This window comes from Ochlerotatus camptorhynchus, unplaced genomic scaffold (assembly GCF_037179485.1).
Source record: "Ochlerotatus camptorhynchus isolate MF236.1 unplaced genomic scaffold, CSIRO-AGI_Acam_v1.1 ptg000237l, whole genome shotgun sequence".
Taxonomy (NCBI): Eukaryota; Metazoa; Arthropoda; class Insecta; order Diptera; family Culicidae; genus Ochlerotatus; species Ochlerotatus camptorhynchus.
Genome location: NW_027040727.1, coordinates 414,799 through 439,981, shown reverse-complemented (window position 1 = coordinate 439,981; position 25,183 = coordinate 414,799). Strand labels below are relative to the sequence as shown.

Sequence of the window (25,183 nt, the reverse complement as noted above, 5' to 3'; positions counted from 1 at the left end):
GTCGCTTCAACCAAGGATTATTTCTACACATCGCAACCTGTCTCTTCAGTGGAAGTGGAACATAATTTCTAATACCATTTTCAAATTTAAGATATACTCCGAATGTTAATATTCTTCCAATAACGTATTGAAAAATACGTATACATTCTTTCAAAGAACCAATAAGTTGTGAAACCAAATAAAATATCATTTAATTCCTCGTGAAGTAAAGGGTGTCCACGATGAAATTGCCACACACAAAATTGATTCGCAAAATTCGAGTTTTCATCCGATTGCCATCAAATTTTCAGGGATTGAGAAATAACTATTAAACTTCATTTTACCATTTTACTCGTATTTTATTTACAGTCCATACGCAAATGCCCGCACCTTGGCCTTAACCCCGGCCATAAGATTCTGCATAATCAACCGTTTTTTGCATGTAAACCCATACTTTCTTCAGTTCCTCGACTGTCTTCACTACCTTAGGTCGTTTAAGAAGGTGCTGCTTCATAATCGCCCAGTACTTCTCGATGGGGCGGAGCTCCGGAGTGTTGGGAGGGTTGAACATTTTCGGCACGAAATTGACCTTATTGTCCGCATACCACTTCAGCACGTCCTTGGAGTAGTGGCATGAGGCCAAATCCGGCCAGAAGATTGTTGGGACGTTGTGGGCCTTCAGGAGAGGAAGCAGCCGCTTCTGGAGGCACTCTTTTATGTACACCTGTCCGTTCATCGTGTCCTGGGTCACGAAAGGTGCACTCCGCTTCCCGCACGTGCAGATGGCTTGCCAAACCAGGAATTTCTTCGCAAATTTGGACATCTTCTGAGTGCGGACATGCTCCGAAACGCTGAACTTATCCTTGGCCGTGAAAAACAGGTTGCCGGGGATCTGTTTGAAGTCGGCCTTCACATATGTTTCGTCGTCCATGATGCAGCATTCAACTTTCGTCAGCATGTTGAGGTACAACTTCCTGGCACGGGTTTTGGCGGACTAGTTCTGCTTCTCGTCGCGATTAGGGGCCTTTTGTACCTTGAACGTTCGAAGCCCAGCCTTAGTTTTGACCTTCTGGACAAAACTTCGGCTTAGGTGCAGCTTCTTAGCCACATCCCTAACGGAGGCGTTCGGATTTCGGTTGAAGGCCCCAACTACGCGGTTGTGATTTTTGGTGTTGTACGGAATACTTTTTCCTTCACTTCTGGGCTTCCGATCGGTGGTCAACCGTTTCTCGAACCGCTTAATCACTCGCGACACCGTGGAATTCGCGATTCCCAACGTTTTAGCGAGAGATCCTTGTTCTCGTGATGAATGCGCAAGATTTTATCACGCACGAGCTGTTCTTTCGACTCCATTTCCGCGAGTTTTGATCACAGGACTTTAAAACATGCAGGATGTAAATAATGCACTATGAACTAAATCCACCCAAATTTTCATTAAATTCTACCCAACGGTTAAAAAGTTAGAGCAATTTCATAGTGTGGCAATTTCATCGTGGACACCCTTTAGGGTAGAGAACTACTTCGGCCTAAGCGCCCATTTTGAGCCTATCAAGCAGAAAACATCAAATAGATCCATGATTTCGGTGTTAACAGGTAAATTATGCGTTTGGTACGATACTTTAGTTCTAATGCTACCGAATGAAGGCAATAAGAACGCGTGATATGAAAGTTTGCACTCAATATTCTCAAAAACAAATGAAGCGCTCCGACCGAATCAATTTTTATCTTCATCCGATAGGCCGAAGTGAGTTCATTGGCGTTTCAATGTGTTAGGCCGAGTTTAGAATCTGTAGGCCAAGTTTGGCGTCAAGAAGCAGTGTTAGACTTTTGACTATATCTCAACGATTGGTTTCTCTTTATCAAATCTTACAGTAATCGTTTCAAATTCTGAGGTTGCACTGGAACTGTTTCGATAGGTGGTTATTTCATAGAGATGTGCAGGAGGTTCAATCGGTTTCAGAGCCGTAACTTCGTGTACATAGGAACAATAAAGTTGAACAGGTTTCTCTCCTTATTTACATTTTTGTGTTGCTGCTCACGCAAATGAAAATAACATATTAGTTCTTGATAATCTGGGAATAAGGATACGGGATTTGATCTGGGTAAAACTTAACGACGGTATACGTTATAACACTATCATTCTCGTTACTTACGAATGTCCAAATAAAAGGATGTCGATGTTTGAACACAGACAAACGTTTCCAGCTTGCATCAGCATCTAAACATGAAAAATGATGGTTTTACCTAGAGGCTATTATAAAGAAAAATACCTTAGATGCAATTTAAAAAAATCTATTCAGAATGACTGACGTTAGTGTGTTTGTACATATGACAGTTTGCAAAAAGTAAAATTGAGGCTACTTCGTTATTTTTTTAATAAATACGAGTAACTCACAGTTTCTCAATGTAAGTATATTAGCTCAGAGTACAGGTCACGTGTTTCGAACGAATTTGATAGCAAAGATTACATCCTCAGAAGAAGGGTTTGTGAATTTGTTCATTTTTCTATGCGTTGCTTCCACCTTTACTCAAGCGCAGCGCTATTGTGTCTGTCGCTTGGATTCTGGCAAAGTTGCCAGTCTTCTTGATATGATGTCTTCGATTAAAGTCAAACTAATGGAAAACAGAGTGAAAAATATTACAAATGCAGCACGCATAATATCTCTCATTTTTGCCAGTGTGTCCATGCCAAGTAGCTTGCATCGATTAAGAATCACCGGGTCTTTCCAGGGAAGAGTTCAAAGCGCAAACCTGAGGAATTTTGACGTAGGATTACGTATTTCGGCAACATATTGAGGGTGCGATTTCAAAAAACCAAAATCGACCGCGCTTCGAAAAGTGGTCTGGTTTTGACCATTTATCAATCTGTCTATAGTGGATGGGTTTTAACTCTAAACAAGACAATCGATTGGCACTTTATCAATGTCCATTAGGGTAGGACAAAATTCAAATTCCAGTTCCAGTATGATTTCCAGGGTCCTTTTAGGTCCTAGAGTAGCTGTGTAAAATTTCAGGTCGGTCGATGTAACTATATTTTAGCGCCAGCGGTTTTAATTTTACACAGGATTTTCTATGGGAAAACTTACTTTTTCAAATAAAAATCTGTCGAGGTCACCCATTGGCCTATAAAAATAAATAAATCCAATTACTAGGAAATTTTACAAGGAAACTTTTCTTCCAAGACCGAAAAACGATCCGATGCTTGTGGAAAAAGTTATTTAGCCATTACTAATTGCTAACCAAACGAACTGCTCATTATTCTTTATTTCTAGCAGCACTGCCAGCTGCCGCCTGCTGCTGTCTGTGCGAGACAGTCACGTTGTGTATGGGGGTACACTCAGCATGGAGGAAAGCCGCAAAAAAATCATCGATTTGGATGAAACTTTGCACAGAGCCAGGCACAGAGTCATTTGGAAACAAGCGTAATTTTTCACAAGAACATATTTGTTTTGGCGCACAAATTATTCAAACAATCCTACTTGGAAAAACGTCAAGTTGTAGAGCAAAATCGTATAGGAAAAAATGTAGGCTGAACATTAGACTTTACGAAAAAGATATGCATGGTAGCTTTACTCTTTTGTCGATTTCAACTTTTGAATCGAAAAAAGCAAGGGCCACGTTCCATTCCGATAAGAACCATAGATGATTTTGGAAGCCTTTCATGACAATCAAAGCGTAGTGTTGGTCGTGAAAGTTGTGGAGATCTGCCCAAAATTCCATATCCACTCGAGAGGCCGAAACTGAACTACTTAGACGATACCAATATCGAATGAAGCATTGCGATGGAAATAGAGCCAAAGTGGTGTTATGCTTCCAAAGACGACTGAGGCATCAACATTAACACGGAAAAGCTTGAGAAAGTGGTGGATTTTGCATTATCGGTGAAGAATATGGTCGCAACTATCAGAGCATGTGAGATCGACGACTTTATCTTCAACGCATCTCTTCGGTACGAGCTATTAGAGCCGCTGCCGTCCTCTTCAAAGCTATGACTGGGCGATGTATGCTCGGACCAACCCTAATTCGAATCTCGCCACGTTCAGTGCTTGACTGTATGCAGTAGCGGAAGATGCAAGCGCCGTTATGGTGGCTACAGGACGCGATCGACAAAGGCGGAGTACCAAGAAGGATGGGTTCCTGAACTTCCACTCCGAGTCAGAATCTTTTTTTTTATCTTTATTTAAGAGATTTTTAGCCATCTCTCCGAGTCAGAATCGAGTACCACGAAATCGATCGAAACGTCTAGCAAACCAAAGTCGTCCATTCCGACGGATCCGATTAAGCACTGATGTGCAAAGGAAGTTGTCCGTCAGTTGTGAAGTATAACAGGTTCGAGGGATTGAGCTACGATTCGAAGTGGGCTACGGTGAAAGAGTGCAAGCTTTGCCGCAAGTGTCTTCGAAAACATAACGGAACATGCGAGCAACAGAAAAAGTGCGGTACTAACGGATGTACATTCCTGCATCATCCTTTGCTCCACAATCTAGAGAAGCAAAACGACCCTAAGCCATCGAAGTCATAATCATCTACGGTTTCTCCGTCTGGACCGAAAGGACCGGAGAGGAGCTGGAACGTCCACCAAAGTCAGTCGGCAGTGTTATCCCGCATCGTTCCTGTTGTGCTATATGGACCGGAAAAGGCAGTGCGTCGAGGGGCCGAGAAAATCGTTGTACCTAAAATGGACTGGCGGAACCCGTAGGGTGGAAAACGAGTCGCAGCAAGTGAATCTGCAAATATCCAGTGCGCGAATCTCAAACAATTACGATCTGTCGGGAGTACACCATGTCTTCTCTTCAAATTCGTCCACAAACGCTGCTGCTGTCCGAGATGCAGAACCATTATCCGCACCTAGGTGGATTACCGCTCGAAGTGTACGAAGACATCAGTCCTCGAATCCTCATCGGTTTAAACAGCGCCAAACTCGGAATCAAGAGCCGGGAGGAAAAACAGAATGAACCAATCGTGGTGAAGTTTCGCTTAGGCAACTGTACTGGAAAGGAAGAGGTGGCCGGATACCTGAACTACCACAGTGTAAAAACCTGCGAGTGCAATCGGGAGTATGATGATGATCTCCACAAAGCGATAAAATCCTACATCACGCCTGACAGCCTCGGGGTCGTCAAACCAAACAAGCTTCTGCTCTCACAGGAAGAACAGCGATCCCGATCCCTGTTGGATTCTCTAACCCGCTTAGGAGACAACCGTTACAGATGTGGTCTTCAATGGAAGTACGAGAATGTCTGACTCTCGGACAGTAAAGCGATGGCCCTCCGGCGGTGGAAGTGTCTGGAAAATCGGATGATCAAGGATCCAGCCTTAGCGGACGCGCTGAAGTCGAAGATGCCGGAACACATCAGCAAGGGCTATGTTAGGAAGTTGACTGCTGAAAAACTCCACGAGCCACATCCACGTGTCTGGTACCTTCCGATATTTGTCGTGTAAAATGGGATACTGCAGCCAAGGTTTGCGGCGTTTCTCTCAACTCGGTCCTTCTGTCCGTATTAATTCGCTTCATAGAGCTCAAGGTGGCCGTATGCGGGGATATCAGAGAGATGTTCCATCAGATTCTGATGCGGTATATCGATCAACACTGCAAACGCTTCTTCTGGTTAGAGGAAAACGAGATAGAACCCAGCTTGTACGTCATTTAGGTAATCACCTTCGGAGCCTGCTGCTCACCGAGCATCGTGCAACACGTCAAAAACACTAATGCGAAGCGTTTTGAACAGGACCACCCAGAAGCAGTCGACGCCATCATCAAGCGACACTACGTGGATGACATGCTGGTAAGCACGAAAACGGAACAGGAAGCTGTGAGACTGGCGCAAGAGGTTAAGGAAATTCATCAGTACATATGGCGGGTTCGAGATACGAAACTGGATTTCGAACTCCAAAATGGATCAGGCAACTCTTAAAGGTGAAGCAACCGAGGATAAAAACCTAAAAAATGATGAGGAAGCAACAATGGAGAAGGTGCTAGGGATATGGTGGAACACCTTAACAGATCGTTACACTTACAAGGTTTCATCCCGATACGACGAAACTTTGCTATTCGGAAGCCGTCGCCCGAGAAGTTCTTCGAATGCTTGGGATTTATCTCACATCTGCTGATGTTCTTGAAGGTGCTGCTGCAGGAGATTTGGAGGGCAGTGATCGGCTGGGATGATCCGATTCAAGATACGCAGTTCGAAAAATGGTTGACATGGCTGGCAGTGTTTCCACAGATGAGTTCCGTTGAAATTTCCCGATGTTATCGATCCTTGACATCCGTTGAAGCAAAGATAGAGATGCATACGTTCGTCGAAGCCAGTGAGAATGGGTTTACAGCGGTCATCTACCTTCGATTCACTGAGGGAGACACGATCGAATGTGCTTTAGCGCGAGCTAAAACTAGAGTAGCTCCACTGAAGTTCCTGTCAATACCGCGATCTGAGGTCCAAGCGGCCCTTCTTGACGCGTGGCTTGCAGACACTATACTGTCATCTCTGTCCATCAAGGTCTTTTTTCTGGATGGACTCCAAGGGTGTGCACTGTTGGTAAGGATCTGACCATCGGCGATACAGTCAATTCGTCGCCTTCCAGCGAGATCCTAGAGTCGACGGAGATTAGTGAATGGTGGTGCGTACCAACGACGAACCAGATTTATCTGCAGAAAGTCGCTGGTTCAGGGGCCCAGATTTTCTTTGGCAAGAACAACAGGGGTGGCCAGTCTCAACAGGCTCCGGAAGAACTACTGACGAAGAGCTGCGTCCACCAGGGCTCTACATTTCCGAAGTACTAAAATGAATTCGAGTTTTGTTTCTCTCATACAAACGTGTTCAACGCTTCATTTCTATAACGCCTAGCTAGACTATCAGCAAGAAATAAAAATGAAAAAGAAGCACGTTTAGAAGGAAAGACTGGCTGTGGATCTTCTCGTCATTGCTTTGCTCATCGCTTTCAATGTAAGTAAGTAACGTCGATTTTCTAGTTAACCGAAACCTCATTATGGCTTTCAATCCCTTTCACGAACACTCTATCACCGCTCTTTCAATTTGTTTAAAATGCGTAAATCTTTTGCAAACCAGTCAATTTATGTAGTTTATAAATCTTACTATGAATAAGCTGACAGCAACGTGATTATGGTTGGTAAACTCTGCAATTGCTACAAAACTTGCAATTTTTAATTTGTTCGATTCGTCCGTATAATATATTATAATATATTGCACAGCTTCCTGTACAACAAGTGAATAATTTTCTGAAAAATTGCAAATTACAGTGCACTCCACGTTAGCGGCGCCGGTGGTGTAGTGGTAAGCGTGATTATCTCTTACCCCAGCAGGCCTGTGTTCAATCCCAGTCGGCGCCGCCGGGATGTTCTGAGGCACAACATCTCTGATCACGCCTTCCTTCGGAAGGGAAGTAAACCCGTTCGTCCCCGGTTCATGAGTTGATGGGTCGATTGGTAGCATTGGTGCACAGCACGGAAAACAAATCAAGGGAAAAAATGCACTCCGTGGCCTTCGTATTCTTTTTCAAGTTTTTCAAATAGTTCCCCTGTTCATAAGCGATGAAATTGTGTGGCCGAGACGGCTAATTTCTTTTTACGCTAGAAACCTATCGTGTGACAAAATAAAACATTTCATAATTTGGTTTGTACAATAGAGCCCATACTATTAAAGAGGCTTAGGTTATGAAATTAATAAAACTTGAAGTTGCTGTTACACACTGATCTTTCCAATATCAAACAGTTTGATTAAGACCTACTCACTTAGTACCAATCACCAGCATCTTCTCCTGGTGTTCCAATAATTTATAGCTCACTTTGTGCGTAGAAGACGACCGGAATGCCGTAACTCGACACTAACGTGTCTGTCGAATGTTCGCCACCATCTTGAGGAGGAAATGTAACGGCACCACCCCAGCCTTGACAAATGGATACAAGTGGATGATTTTTGATTTATATCACTTTCACTAGTGCTCCTAGCAAGGGAGGGGGGCTTAACGATCCGAGGATGTGTAATCCTACCAATTTTCCCCAGCATTGCTGAGTTGGGGATGATGCCAGAAAAAAAGGAAAAAAATGGAACGCTTATTTAGGTTAGCTACTGGCTGAAGCTACGTGATTTTCACCGCTTGTACGAACAATAGAATACACGAAAGAAAACTATGTAGGAAGTAATTTGTTTTCACCTTTTTGTTGCTATATATTGTGTTCTCTCTCTCTCTTTCTCTCTTGCAGTGACTTCCTACCGAGGCGAGGTGCTGAAGCTGGTGAAAATATCACGCAGCGAGATGGGGTCCTATCTATGTATTGCATCCAACGGTGTGCCCCCGTCGGTGTCCAAGAGAATATCGCTGAGTATTCACTGTAAGTATCGCGAAGTTTGTTGTGAATTTCTTCCCCATCATTGTTGTCATCTAAATTCATATCCAGCAGCCGTTGTTGCTGCAAGGCAAAGTTTGACGGTGTGACATGCAATTAAAATCAAATTCTATTCCAAGTCAAATTCAACTGGTACAACTATGCGTGTTTGGTGAAAATAGTTTAGCCGACTGACTCCCAGACAAACGAATTCCACAGTGTCACATATACAACACAGCCAGCGGAAGCCCAACGGGCAATTTTAGAACGTATGCATTTCACTGATCCAAATTTGGTGTTGTTCGCAATTTCATATGCCACCGCACCGCGCGCTGCTGGCCGCCACTTGAAAAGTTATGCTTTTTGGAGAGAAAGTTTCCAACGCCACGTGAAAGTGTCAATGACACCCATTGGGCAATTCCTGTGTGCCGAAAATGAAATGTAGAACATGTGTGATTTCCGTTCAAAATTCGTCCCATGTGTTTCAACGGCAGTAGAAAGGCTGCAGATGCGTTATATGGAGAACTCCGTCAATATGCGTTGGTGTTGGTAACGAATAATTATTTCACATGCTGAAGCATCGCTATCACCGTAGGAGGACAATATGATGGCAGAAGTAACATTCTGCCAATTAAACAACGTTGAGCAATGATAATAGCTAATAGGTTCCCAAAAAAAAGAGATTGAAATTTTGTTGCTTCAGCAGAAATGTGCGCCATGTAAAGTTCCAAAAGTGCGTAGAATTAATCATTTGTGAGAAATAATTGGACTAAAACCCTTATTTGAAACAATTCGCGTGACAATGTGACTACTACTAGGTTTCAAAAAGGAAGCACTAGGCTTATGTGGAAATATTATAAGTTGAGTTTTGGAAGCGTTGGGAGAAATCTTCCATTTTTGTAAATAAGAAGAGACTTTTTTCATGAACAAAATTCCTCAAAATGATGCACAGAACTTTTATAGTTTTTGCTATTACCTACAACTTTGGTAAACAACTCAAATCCGTATCTCTTATGCATGACGAACCAGAGCGAACAGAAGCCACTACTGTTTTTCAGTGAATGTATTTTACATTCACTGAAAAACAGTAACAAGTTCTGCCCACTCTAATTCGTGATGCATAAGAGATACAGATTTGAGTTATGAGCAAAAGTTGTAGCTAGTAACAAAACCTTCTAAAGCTCTAAACAAAATTTTGCGGAATGCTGTTGATAAAAAAGTTAGAGGCAAATGAATGTAAATGAATGCATGAAAAGAATGTAAATGATTTTCTATGCCTGGTTGTTGGTATTAGAAATTATGTCTTGGGATATTTTAAAAGTTACTGGAAGGTGAGCAGAACCAAATTCAGCATGGGTAACCAATTGGATTTTTGATTTCGATTTCTACCAGCTGCAATAGCAGCCAAAGAAGCAAAGCTACTTGCTGAACATTGTTAGCAGCAGATATAGATGAAGAATTTAAAGCTTATGATTTATTTGTACCTCGCTGACCGTTTTTAACAGCAGAGAAATCAGTACCTGGCCTGGTACACCACAATTGGAACAAATAAATTTCTTAGAATCGCACAGTCGTCCTTTGCATGAGAGGAATCACCACAATTTAGCATTGAGCTGGCATGCAGCATTTTTTATATGTTCCGTGACCCCAACCTTGGCATTTACGGCACTGGGTGAGGTTCTGGAAATTTCCTCCAGCCTTCCTGAAGTGTTCCCACTTCACTCGGATATGAAGCATAAGGTTAGCTTTTTCCAAGGCATTGAATTCGCTGAATTTTGATAACTTAGACTGGCTCAACTCCAAGAATGTTGTCAATTCTTGTTTGATCTGATCCAGGGATTCACGTCTGGACAGACATTTCAAGACAACCTTGAACAGACGTTCAGTTATGGTGTCGTAAGTAAAGTAAGTATACTAATTTCGAACAAAACCGTTAATTGGGTTCTTTAATATAGAAAAATGTATCGTTTTTTATGCATCATCTGTAAGAGCTTCGTTTTTTCTATCAGAAAGTGAATTCCGTTGGTCATGACCGATCATAAAGTGTTCCAGAGATACTCAGGAATAATTTCTGAAAGATATCTGATCATTTGATCAGATTTTCTCTAATGTTTCATCGAAAAAAATTATTTTTTTAAATAATAATAATTTTTATTTAAATCATTGGTAATTTAATAATGATAATGATCCATAATGATTCATGAAATTAACGGTTTTGTTCGAAATTAGTATGTTTCTAAGGGATGCAAATAAAAAAACTGATTTTGGTCCTCAAATTGGCTATAATGCGCTTAAGTATAATGTTTTTCATATGAAATCGGGCTTAAATTTTCCGAGGAATTCGATTCCGTGCCCAGAATTCATATATAAACCGATTTAAAAAGTTTACTAAAAGCATTTAAGTGAAAATAGGAGGTACGTTAAAAATGAATTACAGATTCGTGAAGTACGCATTTGGTACGTCATATTTCCGTAGAAATCTGTTTTCCGGGAAGCTTTTGAGGTACGTTCAAAATCCTTGAAGGTACGCTATTGGTACATTCCAAAACACGTATCAACTTTTAAATTCGTTAAGTTTGTCTCGCTGGATAGATTGATGTGGTTCAGCAAACTCGATTAAGCTCAGAATTTCAGCACATATAGCTTAATATATATTAAACAACTTTGCTGAAGACAGCATCATGATTCAAGTTAGTATTATGGAGATATTCATTCTTGAATTTATATGTGCTTTTGTTCGTATATTGCAACAAAATACAGGCTAGATTATCACTAAAAAATAAAAGTTCATATTTTACACAGGCCAACATCCAGACTCGTATCAGTAGGTGAGATAACTAATCTCTGAATAGTTCAGCTGTTTTACCGTAACATGTTCTCGTGCTTTTTGTTTAATGTTTATATAGGGGATTACATTGAATTTTTCATATACAAAATGCTCATATACATTCAAAAGCAAATATCTTCAAAAGACTAACCGGATTCATAATGCAGTCTTAAGCAAATATGTTATTCATTGTTTGAATTACAAGTTTGAAAAATCTGAATCAAATCGAGAATAACGAAATTTTGTATGATCGATAGGGTGTAGGAGTGTCATTTTTTCATGTATTTTATCCAAAATCCCCATACAAAATTCAAACTAAAAGCGCCAGCTCATCCTAAAGTAAAATAAAAGCATTTTAAGATTGCACTCGTATACCTCACCGTGTAAAATTTTGAAACCATCATCACTCTCATAGTTCTTCTATTCTCCACTAGTGCCAACTTTGATTTGCCAATTGTGCAGCACTCACTATCACTGCAGATTCCTTGCAGACCTTGTTGGCATTATACCAGGCTACCGTGTCCTTGGAGTAATGAACCGACGCCAAATCCGGCCAAAACAATACTGAGGCGTCGTGTTTCCGGATCATAGGTAACAGACGCTTGTTTAAACACTCAAGCACGTAAACATCGGTTGTCATTGTCTCCGTTGTCACAAACGGTTTGGAAAGTATACCACACTAACAAATGGCTTTTCTACCGAATTTTTCGGTAAAAATCGACTTATCCGCGTCGTCAATACTTGTGCCATCACAAACGGTGTAGTACTGATCACCACGAAGAGTTTTGTAAACAAATTCAACGTATGATTCATCGTCCATAATCACACACACACCGATTTTCCGCACAGCAATTATTGGTCTTATAACTTCCGAGCCCTCGGTTTGACGGATGCGGCTTGCTTTTCACTCCGCTTTAGCTTCTTCTGCTTCTTAAACGTCTTTAGACCCATTCTTGCATTGGCCCGCTGGACGTTACTCTTCGAGGATCCCACAAGCAGGGGTGTTTCAAAGTCGTGCTTAGGCACTCTAGGACACCCTATAATGATTGAACTATTCCGCAAATGGTTTGGATGATACCCCGAACAGATCGTCAAACAAATTAACCACACCATTTTTATTAGGGTAGGCATCAGGCCTAAACATACTCATTAGAGCTAAAATACTACGGTACGAAATTATGAAACTATCAGATATTTTAATAATAATTTTTTTTTTGTAAAATGCAAGAAGAAGAGTCAAAGTTTGTGTATGACACATAAAACCAGTCAATTTTGCTTTTAGAGGTTCGCAATTAGCTATTTTAGCTGTAGTGAGTAATCGTAATGCATGAGTACTATTCTTTATATTTAATCGCTAATTGTGACACTCTAAAGGGTGATACGGTCAAAATTTGGTCAATATCAACTTGACGTATTTCTTTCAATTTTACATTTAAAAAACCTGAACACCCCTCATTTTGAAGGTGTGTGTGTGTAGAATGTTGCTCCTATTTTGATTTTGGAATTCACTCTTCAGTTGTCAAAATGCCGTCCAAGCAAGAAGAGCAGCGTATCAAAATTTTGCTCGCGCATCGCGAAAATCCGAGCTACTCGCACGCAAAGTTGGCAAAATGTAATTAAAGTGTTTGGGGAACGTTTGTCGACAGCCAGGAAGTCTGGATCGGGGAGAAATCGAAAACCGGAAGCCGCTGAGACGACAAAGAGAGTTGCCGGTAGTTTCAAGCGAAACCCTAACCTCTCTCTCCGAGATGCCGCAAATAAGCTGGGTGTATCGTCTACAACCGTGCATCGAGCCAAAAAACGAGCCGGACTATCGACTTACAAGAAGGTAGTGACTCCAAATCGCGATGATAAACAAAATACGACGGCCAAAGCGCGATCCCGGAGGCTGTACACGACGATGCTGACGAAGTTTGACTGCGTGGTAATGGACGACGAAACCTACGTCAAAGCCGACTACAAGCAGCTTCCGGGACAGGAGTTTTATACGGCAAAAGGAAGGGGAAAGGTAGCAGATGTTTTCAAGCACATGAAACTATCAAAGTTCGCAAAGAAATATCTGGTTTGGCAAGCCATCTGTACCTGTGGCTTGAAAAGCAGCATTTTCATAGCTTCCGGGACTGTCAACCAAGAAATTTACGTGAAAGAGTGTTTGAATAAACGTCTGCTGCCTTTCCTGAAGAAACACGGTTGTTCCGTACTGTTTTGGCCGGATTTGGCATCTTGCCATTACGGTAAAAAGGCCATGGAGTGGTACGCCACCAACAACGTGCAGGTGGTTCCCAAGGACAAGAACCCTCCCAACATGCCAGAGCTCCGCCCAATTGAGAAATACTGGGCTATTGTCAAGCGGAACCTAAAGAAGACCAAAAAAACTGCTAAGGGCGAGCAGCAGTTCAAGGCAAACTGGCTTTCTGCGGCGAAGAAGGTGGACAAGGTGGCTGTACAAAATCTGATGGCAGGGGTCAAGCGTAAGGCCCGGCAATTCGGATTTGGAAAAGCGGAAGCCTAACTGAATATTTTTCCTGAATTTTATACTAATTGAACTTGAAAAAGAAATTTAATTCGATTTTTTAAATAAACGATTTCACCGATTTACACGCGTTTTCCCTTGACCAAATTTTGACCGTATCACCCTTTAGAAGCGAAATTGACAGATTTGTTTGTGCCATACACAAATTTTACCTCCTCATCTTACATATACAAATTATTATTATAATATCTCATAATTTCGAAAAGTAGTATTTTAGCTGTAATGAGTATGTTCAGGCCTGGTATGCATAGCGTTTAAAAGCGGAATGGAAGAAATCAGGCAACATGTAAATGGTCTTCTCAAATTAATTAATTCTATTCGATGTTTTGCGCTCACTTGCGCATTTTATAGAAAAATTATTCAGAAAGTCATGATTTTTTTTTTTATTTGATGAGATGTTTATTTTTAATTACTATAAAAATAAAAGTATTGTACTGGAAACGATTGACTTCACCAAAACCAATCGACAAAAAATGATAAAAGTATTCATTCAAACGAATTTATTAAACTTAATACTAAATACGTGAACTTCTTACATTTTTTTTTTTTGAACATCGTATGCCTCTGTTGTTTGAAGATCTACAACTTTAATGTCTTATAGACCAATTTTCACAAAATTTTACGATCTCTAACTTTCCCCAAGACAGCAAACCTCTAGTGCGAAATAAAAAAAAGTTGGTATCGCTGCGCCATCTTTATGGCAAAAACATGACCTATTTTTATCCACCAAATCATGGTCCTAACTAAGTCAAGAAACTTTGCTAAAGATGTCAACTCAATTGGATTCAATCCTAGAGCGTTATTATGTTTTCCCTGCTGGTTTTCATTCCTGGCACACTGCAATGCTTGCTATGCTATCAAATTTCAACTGACATGTGTTGCAATTGCATAGGCCATAATTATGCTTCAAACTCTCGAATAACCCTCTCACAAATTCGTGACAACACACAAAGTGAATTTTCACCTTAAACACCATCATCACACGTCAAGTGATTTCCAAGCACAGCATGTTGCATTGCAACATAACCGATGCCAAGTCACCTCTTAACGACGCCACCCAACTTTAGCTGCCTGCAAGCGACCCCACAATTTGCATGCATACGTGTGGCAAACGAAAACGAGCAGATTTGTGTTTTTCATAACATTAACGACCACACTATTGCTTGCTCTCCTCCATCGTCGTCACCATCGGGCTGGAAATGCTAAATTGTATTAAATTAGCACACTAACACGTGTGCTCGATGTGTGTCACCTTGTGCTTTCTCTTTCTCTCCCTCTTGTGGACGGACGAACGAACATTTCTTCACATTTTCGCCGAGATGAACGACACAAGACGACTAGGACGGCGATGTCGTTCGTGAGTCCCCAAGGAATACGTGACAGGCATACACAACATGTGGTTTACCCATTCTGCCGCGAGAACTAGAACTGCTGGGGTGCTGCTGGACTGCTGTGATTCAAGTTGAAAAACAGCTTTCCACAATTTAAAACAATCGAGAATGATGTTTAAAAACGGTTATTTCTATCCTGTAGATTTTCAAGGGTCGGGGAACAATGTCTTACACTCCTAAATTATACAAAAAGTAAAAGACGCCTAATCATTTGTCTACCTTCTTCGGTTTCTCCATTCGCAGTTCATCCGGTCATCCAAGTGCCAAATCAGCTGGTCGGCGCGCCTCTCGGGACGGACGTGTCCATCGAGTGTCTGGTTGAGGCATCCCCAAAATCTATCAACTACTGGGTAAAGGACACAGGTAAGACATCAAACGAAAACCACTTGACATGCCACCTTTCTGCGGATCAATTTTTATGGACCAATTTCTCTTTTCACCGCCTACTTTTGCTATCGTAACACATTGCACAAAGGAGAAATGATAGTGTCATCGCCCAAGTACCAGGTCCAGGACATTCCCAAATCGTTATACGAAATCAAGATGACCATGACGGTGCGAACGATCCAGAAGGAGGACATGGGGTCCTATCGGTGTATTGCAAAGAACTCGCTCGGCGAGGTAGACAGCAGCATACGATTGTATGGTAAGTGCTAGTACTGATTTTTTTTAATTGTCTCTAGTGTTAGTTACTATTCTGTATCCATCTAATTGATTAACCCTTTCCCGCCCAGGGCGTATTGACACAACAGGCTTTGAAAACCAATATCCTTAGGCTGCTGCCATGGAAATAACGTGTTTGAAATTTTTCAATAAATAGTAGTACAGAAACAGTACTTCTGATCGAAATAACGTCTGGGACAAAGTTGTTGAGACAAATAATGCGTTTCTGGGAAAAACATTCAAAACCAATGTTTTTTTGTAATTTCAACTTCCAGACCCGCCAGCTTCGCCACTGATCGAACCAGCACTCCTGCAATGGCTGTCAATACCTCTGCATTCCGTACCCGGCCGTCATGTCCCGGAAACACACGTAGCACTCGTTCTCTCAGCCAACCATTCCGGATCGAGATCCGGACCCGGATCATCTTCCGGCTTGCCCCGATAGTCAAGTAACAGCACGAAACTGATCGGACCATACGTTCCCATGCTCCCCCCCCCCCCCATGTGTGACGTGGAGGGTGGATTGAAACGCCACAGCGTGTCTGTACCGGCAAGGTTGCTGTCTTCAGGTCGCGGCTAGCGCCCACGAAGATTGTTTCCCGATCACTGAATATCTCCCGCGGGGGGGCCCTCCGTGCGATGAACTGTTCAACCGCCATCTTGCAGGATTCCGTTGTCAGGTGGTACACCACCTCGAGGTGCACTGAACGTATGGTCAAGCAGGTGAATAGTGCAGCCCAACGCTGCGTCCCTGCTTAACCAGCATTGGCCCGAAGTAGTCCACGCCGACATAGGATACAGGACGAACGTGCGACACCATCCTAGCTTGAAGCAGTGGAGCCATTCGTGGAACCTCTGGAGTCGCCTTGTAGATGTTGCATCACTGCACTGGCACTGCTTTCTGGCTAGCTTGAAGGCAACCCTCTTCTCCGACACGTGAAACCTTTGGCGCATCTCGTTCACCGCTGTTTCAGCATTGCAGTGCTTGTACTGCCGATGGTACCATTCGACGAGGAGTTTAGTTCCACTGTGTTCTTTGCGCAGAATCACGGGAAACTTGAAGTCAACCGATACCTGCTGAGCATTTGCAATTGGCTTCCATCCGCTTGACATCCTCTTCTTCCAGGAAGAGAGAAAGTTTGAAGATTTTGCTAGTTTTCTCGATCTTCATTTGTTCTCCAGCGGAAAGTTCTCGATTTCTCATCTCCAAAGGCCTCTAACTGAATCAGCTTGAAAAGGGTTGACTCCGCCTTGAGTATTTCGTCTCGATTCTGGAACTCCGTTTTTCCTTGTGCTAGCTTATTGATTCTGCAGCGAAGGATGTCAACGAAACTGCGTGTGTAGACTACCGTCAAGTCCAGGCACTCCCATTTCGAGAATCTATCAAACTACAGCAGCTGATTTTCGACGACATTCTGATGGAGATGTTATAACATTAGGAAGGTAGCATGCAACTTACCTTTTTCCCTCAGGGGCTGCCTACTCTGTCGATCGGGAGATTACGTTGGGCCCGCGCCGTCGCTCGCTGCTCTCTGCGTCGTCGCAGGCGTCGGGGCAATTGCGGCAGGGATTCTCCTAGGAATCCTGCGAGCACACGTGGTTAGGCGTACTTCTTTTGGTTGCGGCGCACTTTTCGGACAGAGGTACGAAATTTGATTTCACCACTCGCGCACTAATGTGGACCGTTCTAACGGCCTGTTCTTTTCCGGCTTCTCGGACCAACACTAGGAGCTCGAAGGAGGCAATTATTCACTCCTTCGGCTACCACACAACCGACGGACACTCGCGAACTTAGGACTGTGCACCAGCTCGGTGGCAAATACTACGCACGCCACGTGTAGGTTTCGGCACACTTCGTCCGAACACCAGAGTTATGCACTACCGAGACTGGTTTTAGGATCTTCTGGCCAGGTTACAGGCCGTTTCACTCGCCACACTCGGCGTCACACACGCGAAAGGTAAAAATCCGTATTATACTTTCTATCTCGACTGTATAATTTTGCGCGTCCGTACGGTCACAAGGTTTTCCACAAAAGAGCCCTCCTCAAGCGGTCGGGAGCCTATTTATCTCCTCCGTCGCTCGCAATGGGAGGACTGAACTTCCTTCCACACACGTTTGCCAACCGTTGAGAAGGGGTGGTAGTCGTCTACTCGAGCAGTTTTGGTAGCGGACGGCGCTCAAATAGGCGAGTTTATTTTAAATATTCTAACAATTTCTAGATCTAGCTCCTATCTTACAAACAATTACAATAACAAGTATATTTTAATTTAATGGGACATGCTCTAATGTTACAATGTACCGGACGAAGTTCTTCCATTGTCTCCACCTCCTTCGTTGTTTGCTGGAGCCACATATCCGGATGTTGATAGAGGAACGATAGCGCATGGAACCTGCGACTGTCGGAGGCGATATTTGAGTTGTTACCCAACTTTGTAGCCTCGTCGGTAATGTTCAAACGGGTTGGCACCCAACGTGGATCTCCGTCAGCGTGAAAGCAACTTATTGCCGATACTTTCTAGGATCAGATCGCATCCAGGAAAAAAGGAGCGAGAATCACTCCAGAACACTTTTCGATTGATTATAATTGAATGATTCTCAATCACGGACTTCGATAACCTTGCACCGAGAAAGGCTGCTGAAAGTTCTAGTCTCGGAATAGACAGGAGTTTCAAAGGCGCAACCTTCATTTTCGCCGACACTAGGGAGCAACGAAGTATGGACAACAATCAATACGAAACTAACGATTTTAAACTGGCTCACTTTTTGACTAGCCTATTGGTCCCAAGCAAACGATTAACGTACCCCATTCTAGTCGAAATTCTACTACTACACAATGTTTGTTTTGATTCGCTATGAAAGTTTGACAGATAAAATGAGGGGTTAGTGGATTTTCCTATGTTTTGAGGGGTGAATCGATTAGCTTGGGACCGAAGAGAGTACCAGAGCTGAGCCAAAAAGTTGAGAACGTTTCTTCGGGATCTTGTGGTCTTAGAGTTATCTCTATGGTATGGATCCTTCGACGATTCGAAAATACGCAACAGCCGCAAATGACTTGATCCATCTCCCCGAGTAGCACACTTCCGTTAAGAAAAGTTGCAGTAACTTGTTTATGACTGAAATAAGTCGTAAAGAAGTTTCTACAACCGATATGTGACAACCGTGCTACTAGGGTCTTCCAGTGTTCAAGCAGTACGTCAGGTATACGCGCCTTCCTGTCAAGTCCTGACAGCCAGATGTGTTTCACGAGCACCGTTTCGTTGACGACGATGACAGCTACTAGCCCAATGGGATCGAAGATGCTCATTATGACCCGCAAAACTTCTCTTTGCGTCGGAACCGTGTCATCCAGTAAAAGAGCTTGTATTTCCTCCTTGAAGACGAAGACATCAGGTTCTGGCTTCCAGAGCATGTAAAGAACGCGTTCGTAAATAGCCTACCTGTCAACGCGAAGTTTTTTCGGTGACTCCGCTTACTGTTCCCCGACCCGTATTAGAACCTCACACGAGTTTGACAGCCAATTTCTAATATTAATACCTGCCTTGGTGTGTACCAGCTTCACCTGCTCTGCCAGCTCAACAGCTTCCTGCTCTGTGTGTACACTGTACAGGAAATCATCCACGTAATGATGATTCGTGATCGCATCCGCCGCTCGTCGAAACTGTTCGGAAAATTCCTCAGCATTCCGATTTTTAATAAACTGTGCTGCAGAAGGCAATCATGTAGAGCCGAACGTAGCTACGTCCATCACGAACACATCGAAAGGCTTAGATGGACCGTCCCGCCGCAAGAACAACTGAGCAGATCGGTCTTCTGGTCGGATGAGGAACTGGTGAAACATCTCGCAGATATCGGCGCTGATGGCCACCTCGAACTGGCGATACAGACTCAAAACTTCTGTAAGCGGTGCGAGAAAATCCGGGCCAGTAAGAAGAGCAGAATTGAACGACTGTCCCTGGACTTCAGCTACCGCATCCCACACTAATCGTACTTTGTTTGGCTTCCTCTGATTCGTAACGACGTTCAACGGCAGGAACCAGGTCCGAATCGAGACTCCTCTTGGCTCATCTTATGGGTGTACCCTTTGGCTTGGTACTCGATGATCTGGGTCTTCAAATTTTCATATGAGTTGGGCTTCGGTGTAAGACGACGTTCGAGACAGCGGAATCTCTTTTCCGCCATGCGTCTGCTGTTAGGAAACTCTACGTTATCACGTTTCCGCAGAAAGCCCGTTTGGATCCTTTCTGACGCTTTCCGTACAGTTGTGCTGTAAAGAATTTACCTGGCACGTCGGTCGTCGTCGCTGTCCATCATAGAAGACACAACTTCCGCACTTTCCAACACAAAAAACTTCTTCACTAGATCATGGAGCTCTTGATCAGGTGAACGAACGAACATATGGAAGAGCTGATGGATCGATCGTTCGTATCCAGCGGATGTGCTCCCGTAGGCCACCCAACCCAGCCTAGTTTTTGCAGCAATTGGGCTTCCTCTGACTCGTTCTCTGCTTTTCCGTGTTGCCATTACAAACGAGTTATCCAAACCAATCAGAATTGTAGGGACAACATTGGCGTAGCTTTGTACTGGCAGCCCTTGAAGATGCTGAAACTCATTGCAAAGTTTACTGAAGTCCAAAGATTGAACAGGAAGGTTCAGACTCTTGACGATGTGCACTTCCTTCAAATCGTGCCACGTTGCGTTAGCTGCCCTCGATATCTGCAATTTTATCAGCTCCACGCTTTTGATGCCACTTGTCCACTGCAGGCAGAGTGGGTGTACCTCACCGGTCACTCCGAGTTCTTCAGCTACCTTCAATTTCACCAACTTCCTAGAAGAACCATCGTCGATTGTTTGGACTGTTTTGCCATTCCCATGCAGCAATACGGAAAGAATCCGGTACAAATCGGTTTGCTTGAACTGACGATGAACGGTTACTGTGCTTGTAGTCTTCGGAGGGTTAGTCGATCGGGATAATTGTGGATTTTAGGGGTAAAGAAGCTTGTGATGGCGCTCTTCACACTCACTCTCTCCACAGTTGCTGGCTTTACAAAAAAATTATCCAAGAGAACCCAGGCATCGACGACACAGGAATCGCTCCTAAACGAGTATCCAGCGATCACCGAGAGTCATCTTGCGGAACGCATGCCTATCCTTTTTGTGGCCGTCTTTCTGGCAGGCTGCACACGGCTTGGGCTTGTTCCACCTACGTTCGGTAGTAGGGACATTCTCCTGTGCAGCATGCGTGTTCCACGTACATCTTCTCCTTCGTCTTCGGTTTCTCCTTCTTGCTGCGATACTCGTCCGCTTCGTTCTGGAAATTCACCTCACTACCGACCATCATGATCTGGTCCATGTAGCTCTAAAATGTAGTGAGGTTGACGTTGGTATGTTGACGTTTGGAAAGAGACCAGTGGCTGGAAGCTTGCTCACCAACTCTTGAAAAGAGGGGGCTGCCACATCTAAATCTCAACAAATCTCACACTAATGAATCAATCTTTGAAAAATCTTCTCTCATTTCTCGCATCTACTTGCATCGCGCATCATATTTTTGCAGGAAATCTTCAGAATCGTCATCAATCTTCTTTCTATCTGCTAAGTGTGCGCGCAGCTAACCACAGCAAAACGCAATTTTTCCTGCAATTAATTTGATTGATTTGCCTACCCGGCTCTTCATCTTACTTTAATTTGATATTCTAATTTAATATTTGCGTTTTCAACTAGTTTACCATGGGGATGCGTTTTGTTTGAATTGAAAAAAAAAAATTGAAAATCTACCCAACTAAAGACTGGACTCGTAAAAAATGCGCGACTTTGTTTTGGGTGGGCAAAAATTAATGAAATTTTGGGTAATACTAGTTTAGAGTGTTATGTATATGTGTGCTAAATTTTATAGCGATCTGTCAAGTAGTTTTCAAGATGCATTCGAAACAAGAAGAGCTACGCGGTGATCGATAATCCTGGTCAGTCGCACAGATGGATCGGCAAAAGGCTTGGAATCCACCATTCCACCGTGTCCCGCGTTGTGAAGATGTTCCAGGAGACGAAGATCATCGAGCGGCGCGCTGGAAGCGGCCGAAAACCGAAAACAGAATACCCAGAGAAGGCGCGGAAGATAAGGCAGTACTTTAAGAATAACCTGAACCTTTCCAAACGAGACGTGGCCAAAAAGGTCAATTCGTCGAAGTGGTTCGTCCAGCAGACCATGAAGCGGGCTGGGCTACGTGTTTTTAAGGTCAGGAAGACGCCAAACCGGACTGACAAGCAAAACACGGTGGCCAAATTGCGTGCGCGGAAGCTGAACCGTGAGTGGCTGGTCAAGCCAGGCTGTCTCGTCATGGACGACGAGACATACATCAAGGCAGACACCAAGCAAATCCCCGGCCTCGAGTTTTTTTTCGGTACGTCCCGCATGGAGGTTCCGGAAAAGTTCCGGAAGAGAAAGATGGACAAATTCGCCAAGAAGTACCTGTTGTGGCAGGCGATCTGCGAGTGCGGACAGTACAGCAAGCCGTTCGTTACAACCGGCACCATAAACGGGCAGATTTATCGAGAGGAATGCTTGCAGAAGCGCGAGTATAACCTAACCTAACGTGCTAGATCACGTAAGATCTGATGAGTTGGTGTCTCTGAACCTTTCCAGGATGAATACTCTCCGTTCTTCTAACGTTTGAATTCCAGCCAGGAGGTGAATCTCAGAATTTCTATTCCGCGGGGGACTGTTTAGGATCATCCTAAGAATCTTGTTCTGGATCCTTTGGAGTTTGAGGTGATGGCATTTGGCGCAACTCTCCCAGATTGGCATCCCGTATTCTATTACGGGAAGGATGATGTATTTGTAGGCAGCAAGCTTATTTTTCAGGGATAGAGTAGACCTCCTTTTTATGAGTGGATACAGTGATCTTATCAGGACGTTACACTTGGTTTTGGTTTTGTCAACAAGCTCCCTGAGCTTGCTGTATAGTGTTAAGCCGAGGTAGACTACCTCTTTCGACCATTCCACCACTGTGCCGTTCAGGCAGATCTTATTACTTACCGACGGAACAAGTCTGGGAGATTTTGAGTGTGGAAAGATGATGACCCTGGGTCTTTGCCGCGTTGATACGGATCTTCCAGCTGTTGAAATATTCAGACAGGACGTCCACGGCTCTCTGAAGTTTGGCAGTCAAAGCTCCGATGACCCTACCCTTGTAGACGATGGATGTGTCATCTGCGAACAGAGACAACGATCCACCATCAGGGAGAGCCGGCATATCGGAGTTGAACAGGTTGAATAGAATGGGGCCAATGATGCTTGCTTGTGGAACCCCAGCACCGATGTTGAAAGCATCTGATGTGATGCCACTCAGAGAGACTCGGAACGTGCTGTTCGATAGATAGTTGTTAATTATCTTCAGTAGGAAGATTGGAAGACCATACTGCTGCAATTTGAACACCAGGCCATCATGCCAGACATTGTCGAACGCTTTTTCAACGTCCAACAACGCCATGACAGATGTTTTCGACACAGACTTGTTCCGTCTGAGAATGTTTGTTACTCGAGTCAGCTGGTGGACGGTCGAACGACCTTTCCGAAAAGGCAGTCCTACTTTGGTCAATAAAACAGATGAAATTATCCTTAATAAGTGAAAAAATCTCATTAAAATAGATCGGGTTGCTCCTTAAATGATTGATCAAAATACGTTAAAAATCTTAAAATGCTCAGTTAATATTTAAAGTACGCTCCCTAAAATAGAGAAAACTGTACATTAAGCATTTGAAAATGCTCCTTAGTATGCACCGCTTGGCACCATTTTGAAGTGTAATTGTACCATATATCATCGGAAAAGCTGCTGTAGAAAAGTTAATAAGTACTATGAAATGTTCAGTAAATCATTGTGTGCATTTGTTCATTTTCAATATAAAACAACAATTAAAACATCGTCGCTAAAACACTAACCATATCTGTTGAGTATACTGTTATGGGTAGTACAATGAACAGATGGCGGTAGTGTGTAAACGTCAAATGCAAGGGTTATTGACTATGCGCGCCACAGGTGGCGGTACTACCAAATAAAACATTTAAATTGACCGTTAAATGCGTGTTCGATAAACAAATTGCCAGAGTTATGTCTGTTTGGTCTACTGTGCAGTGCGTAACACGTAATCGAATAATTTGAGACAATACAAAGCAGTTAAACCGTAGGGTTCAGCAGCTTCTCGTACCCGTCCAGCATCCGGATCTAATAGTACCAAATTATCCTTATCCATTTCAGAAATCCCGCAACCGAATCGCAAGTTCTACGTGCCCAAGCACGGAACAGATCAGAACGATATCGTGAAGCCCGGTGGCGGTGGTGGCGATAAATCTAGCAAACCGAAACTGTCCTATCCCCCGGACGATGAGGAACAGCAGTACGGTGGTTCGGCGGAAGATTTTGAGGAGATTATCGACTCGACGCAGCACCATCAGCATCACCATCATCATCAGCAGCAGCAGCAGCAGCATGGGGGCAAGCCGACGGCCCGGTCTCCGTTTGGGTCGCTGGACCATCCGAACAGTATCAACGGTCGAACCAGCAGCGGCAGCAACAACAACAACAACAACGGGGCCAGCAGTAATGGTAACAATAAAAATCTGATAGCTTTGATGAATGACATCGGCACGAGAAAACCGTTCGTCATTCCATCGGTGCGAGGGGCCGACGGCAGTCTGGAGGGAAGTAACGCAGCAGGTCGAGCCACTGCAGAGTTGGCTCTTTGGCGATTGGTGGTCGTTCTTCTGGGAACCAGTTGGTCCGCGATTTATCGCCAACGGCATTAGCTGTTGACTGAATGCGGCGCGACAGGACGACGACCGACGGTGCACACATACACAAGGTTCATAATTGTGTAATGGTAGGCTCTTAGACACTAATTCTCTACATTTAGGTGCAACAGGGGACAAAATCTGCTCTAAAATTTAGAACAATGCGGAACACGAGTGCGAAGTTCTTTTTTGTTATCACAAACATATACCTATATAAATATAGCAACAGGATATTAGAGTATAAAGTATATCTTCAGGGGATACGCAGACTGGGATGCACGAGGGAAAATACTGTATATTGGATGTAAATTGCAAAGATAAATATGTGGATCGTACGATAAGATATGGACTTCTATGGAAATGGTAGACAAATGGCCAAAAGTTAGTTCACCTGTTTCTTTGATAACGGTAAGGCATAGGTTTATGGCGCTGTTTCTGTTACTACTGCTGGCAGTAAATCTCTGAGTATGGGACAATCCGTACACGTTACCTTTGCTCATGTTGCAATCGAGGAAACAAATTAAATTGTATATTTCAACAACTAATGACAATTAGCAACCGTCGAGGGTAGCTGCAAACTCAAAGTTCCAGTCGGGGTGTGACTAATACAGAAATCTATCTCTATGCTAACCAATGTGGAAATTCTTCAAGAACATTAAGTTA

At 43.4% G+C, this 25,183-nt stretch overlaps 1 protein-coding gene across 1 annotated transcript in view; it reads left to right on the top strand.

Moving 5' to 3' along the window:
- DIP-alpha (Dpr-interacting protein alpha) overlaps positions 1-24,939 on the top strand; it is a 361,511-nt gene extending 336,572 nt beyond the window's left edge. Inside the window, exons 6-9 of the mRNA XM_065225809.1 lie at positions 8,201-8,329; positions 15,318-15,437; positions 15,550-15,720; positions 23,988-24,939. Coding sequence (XP_065081881.1) covers positions 8,201-8,329; positions 15,318-15,437; positions 15,550-15,720; positions 23,988-24,535 — 968 coding nt within the window. The 3' untranslated portion in view covers positions 24,536-24,939. The remainder of the gene's footprint in view (positions 1-8,200; positions 8,330-15,317; positions 15,438-15,549; positions 15,721-23,987) is intronic.
- The last annotated feature ends 244 nt before the right edge of the window (positions 24,940-25,183 follow it).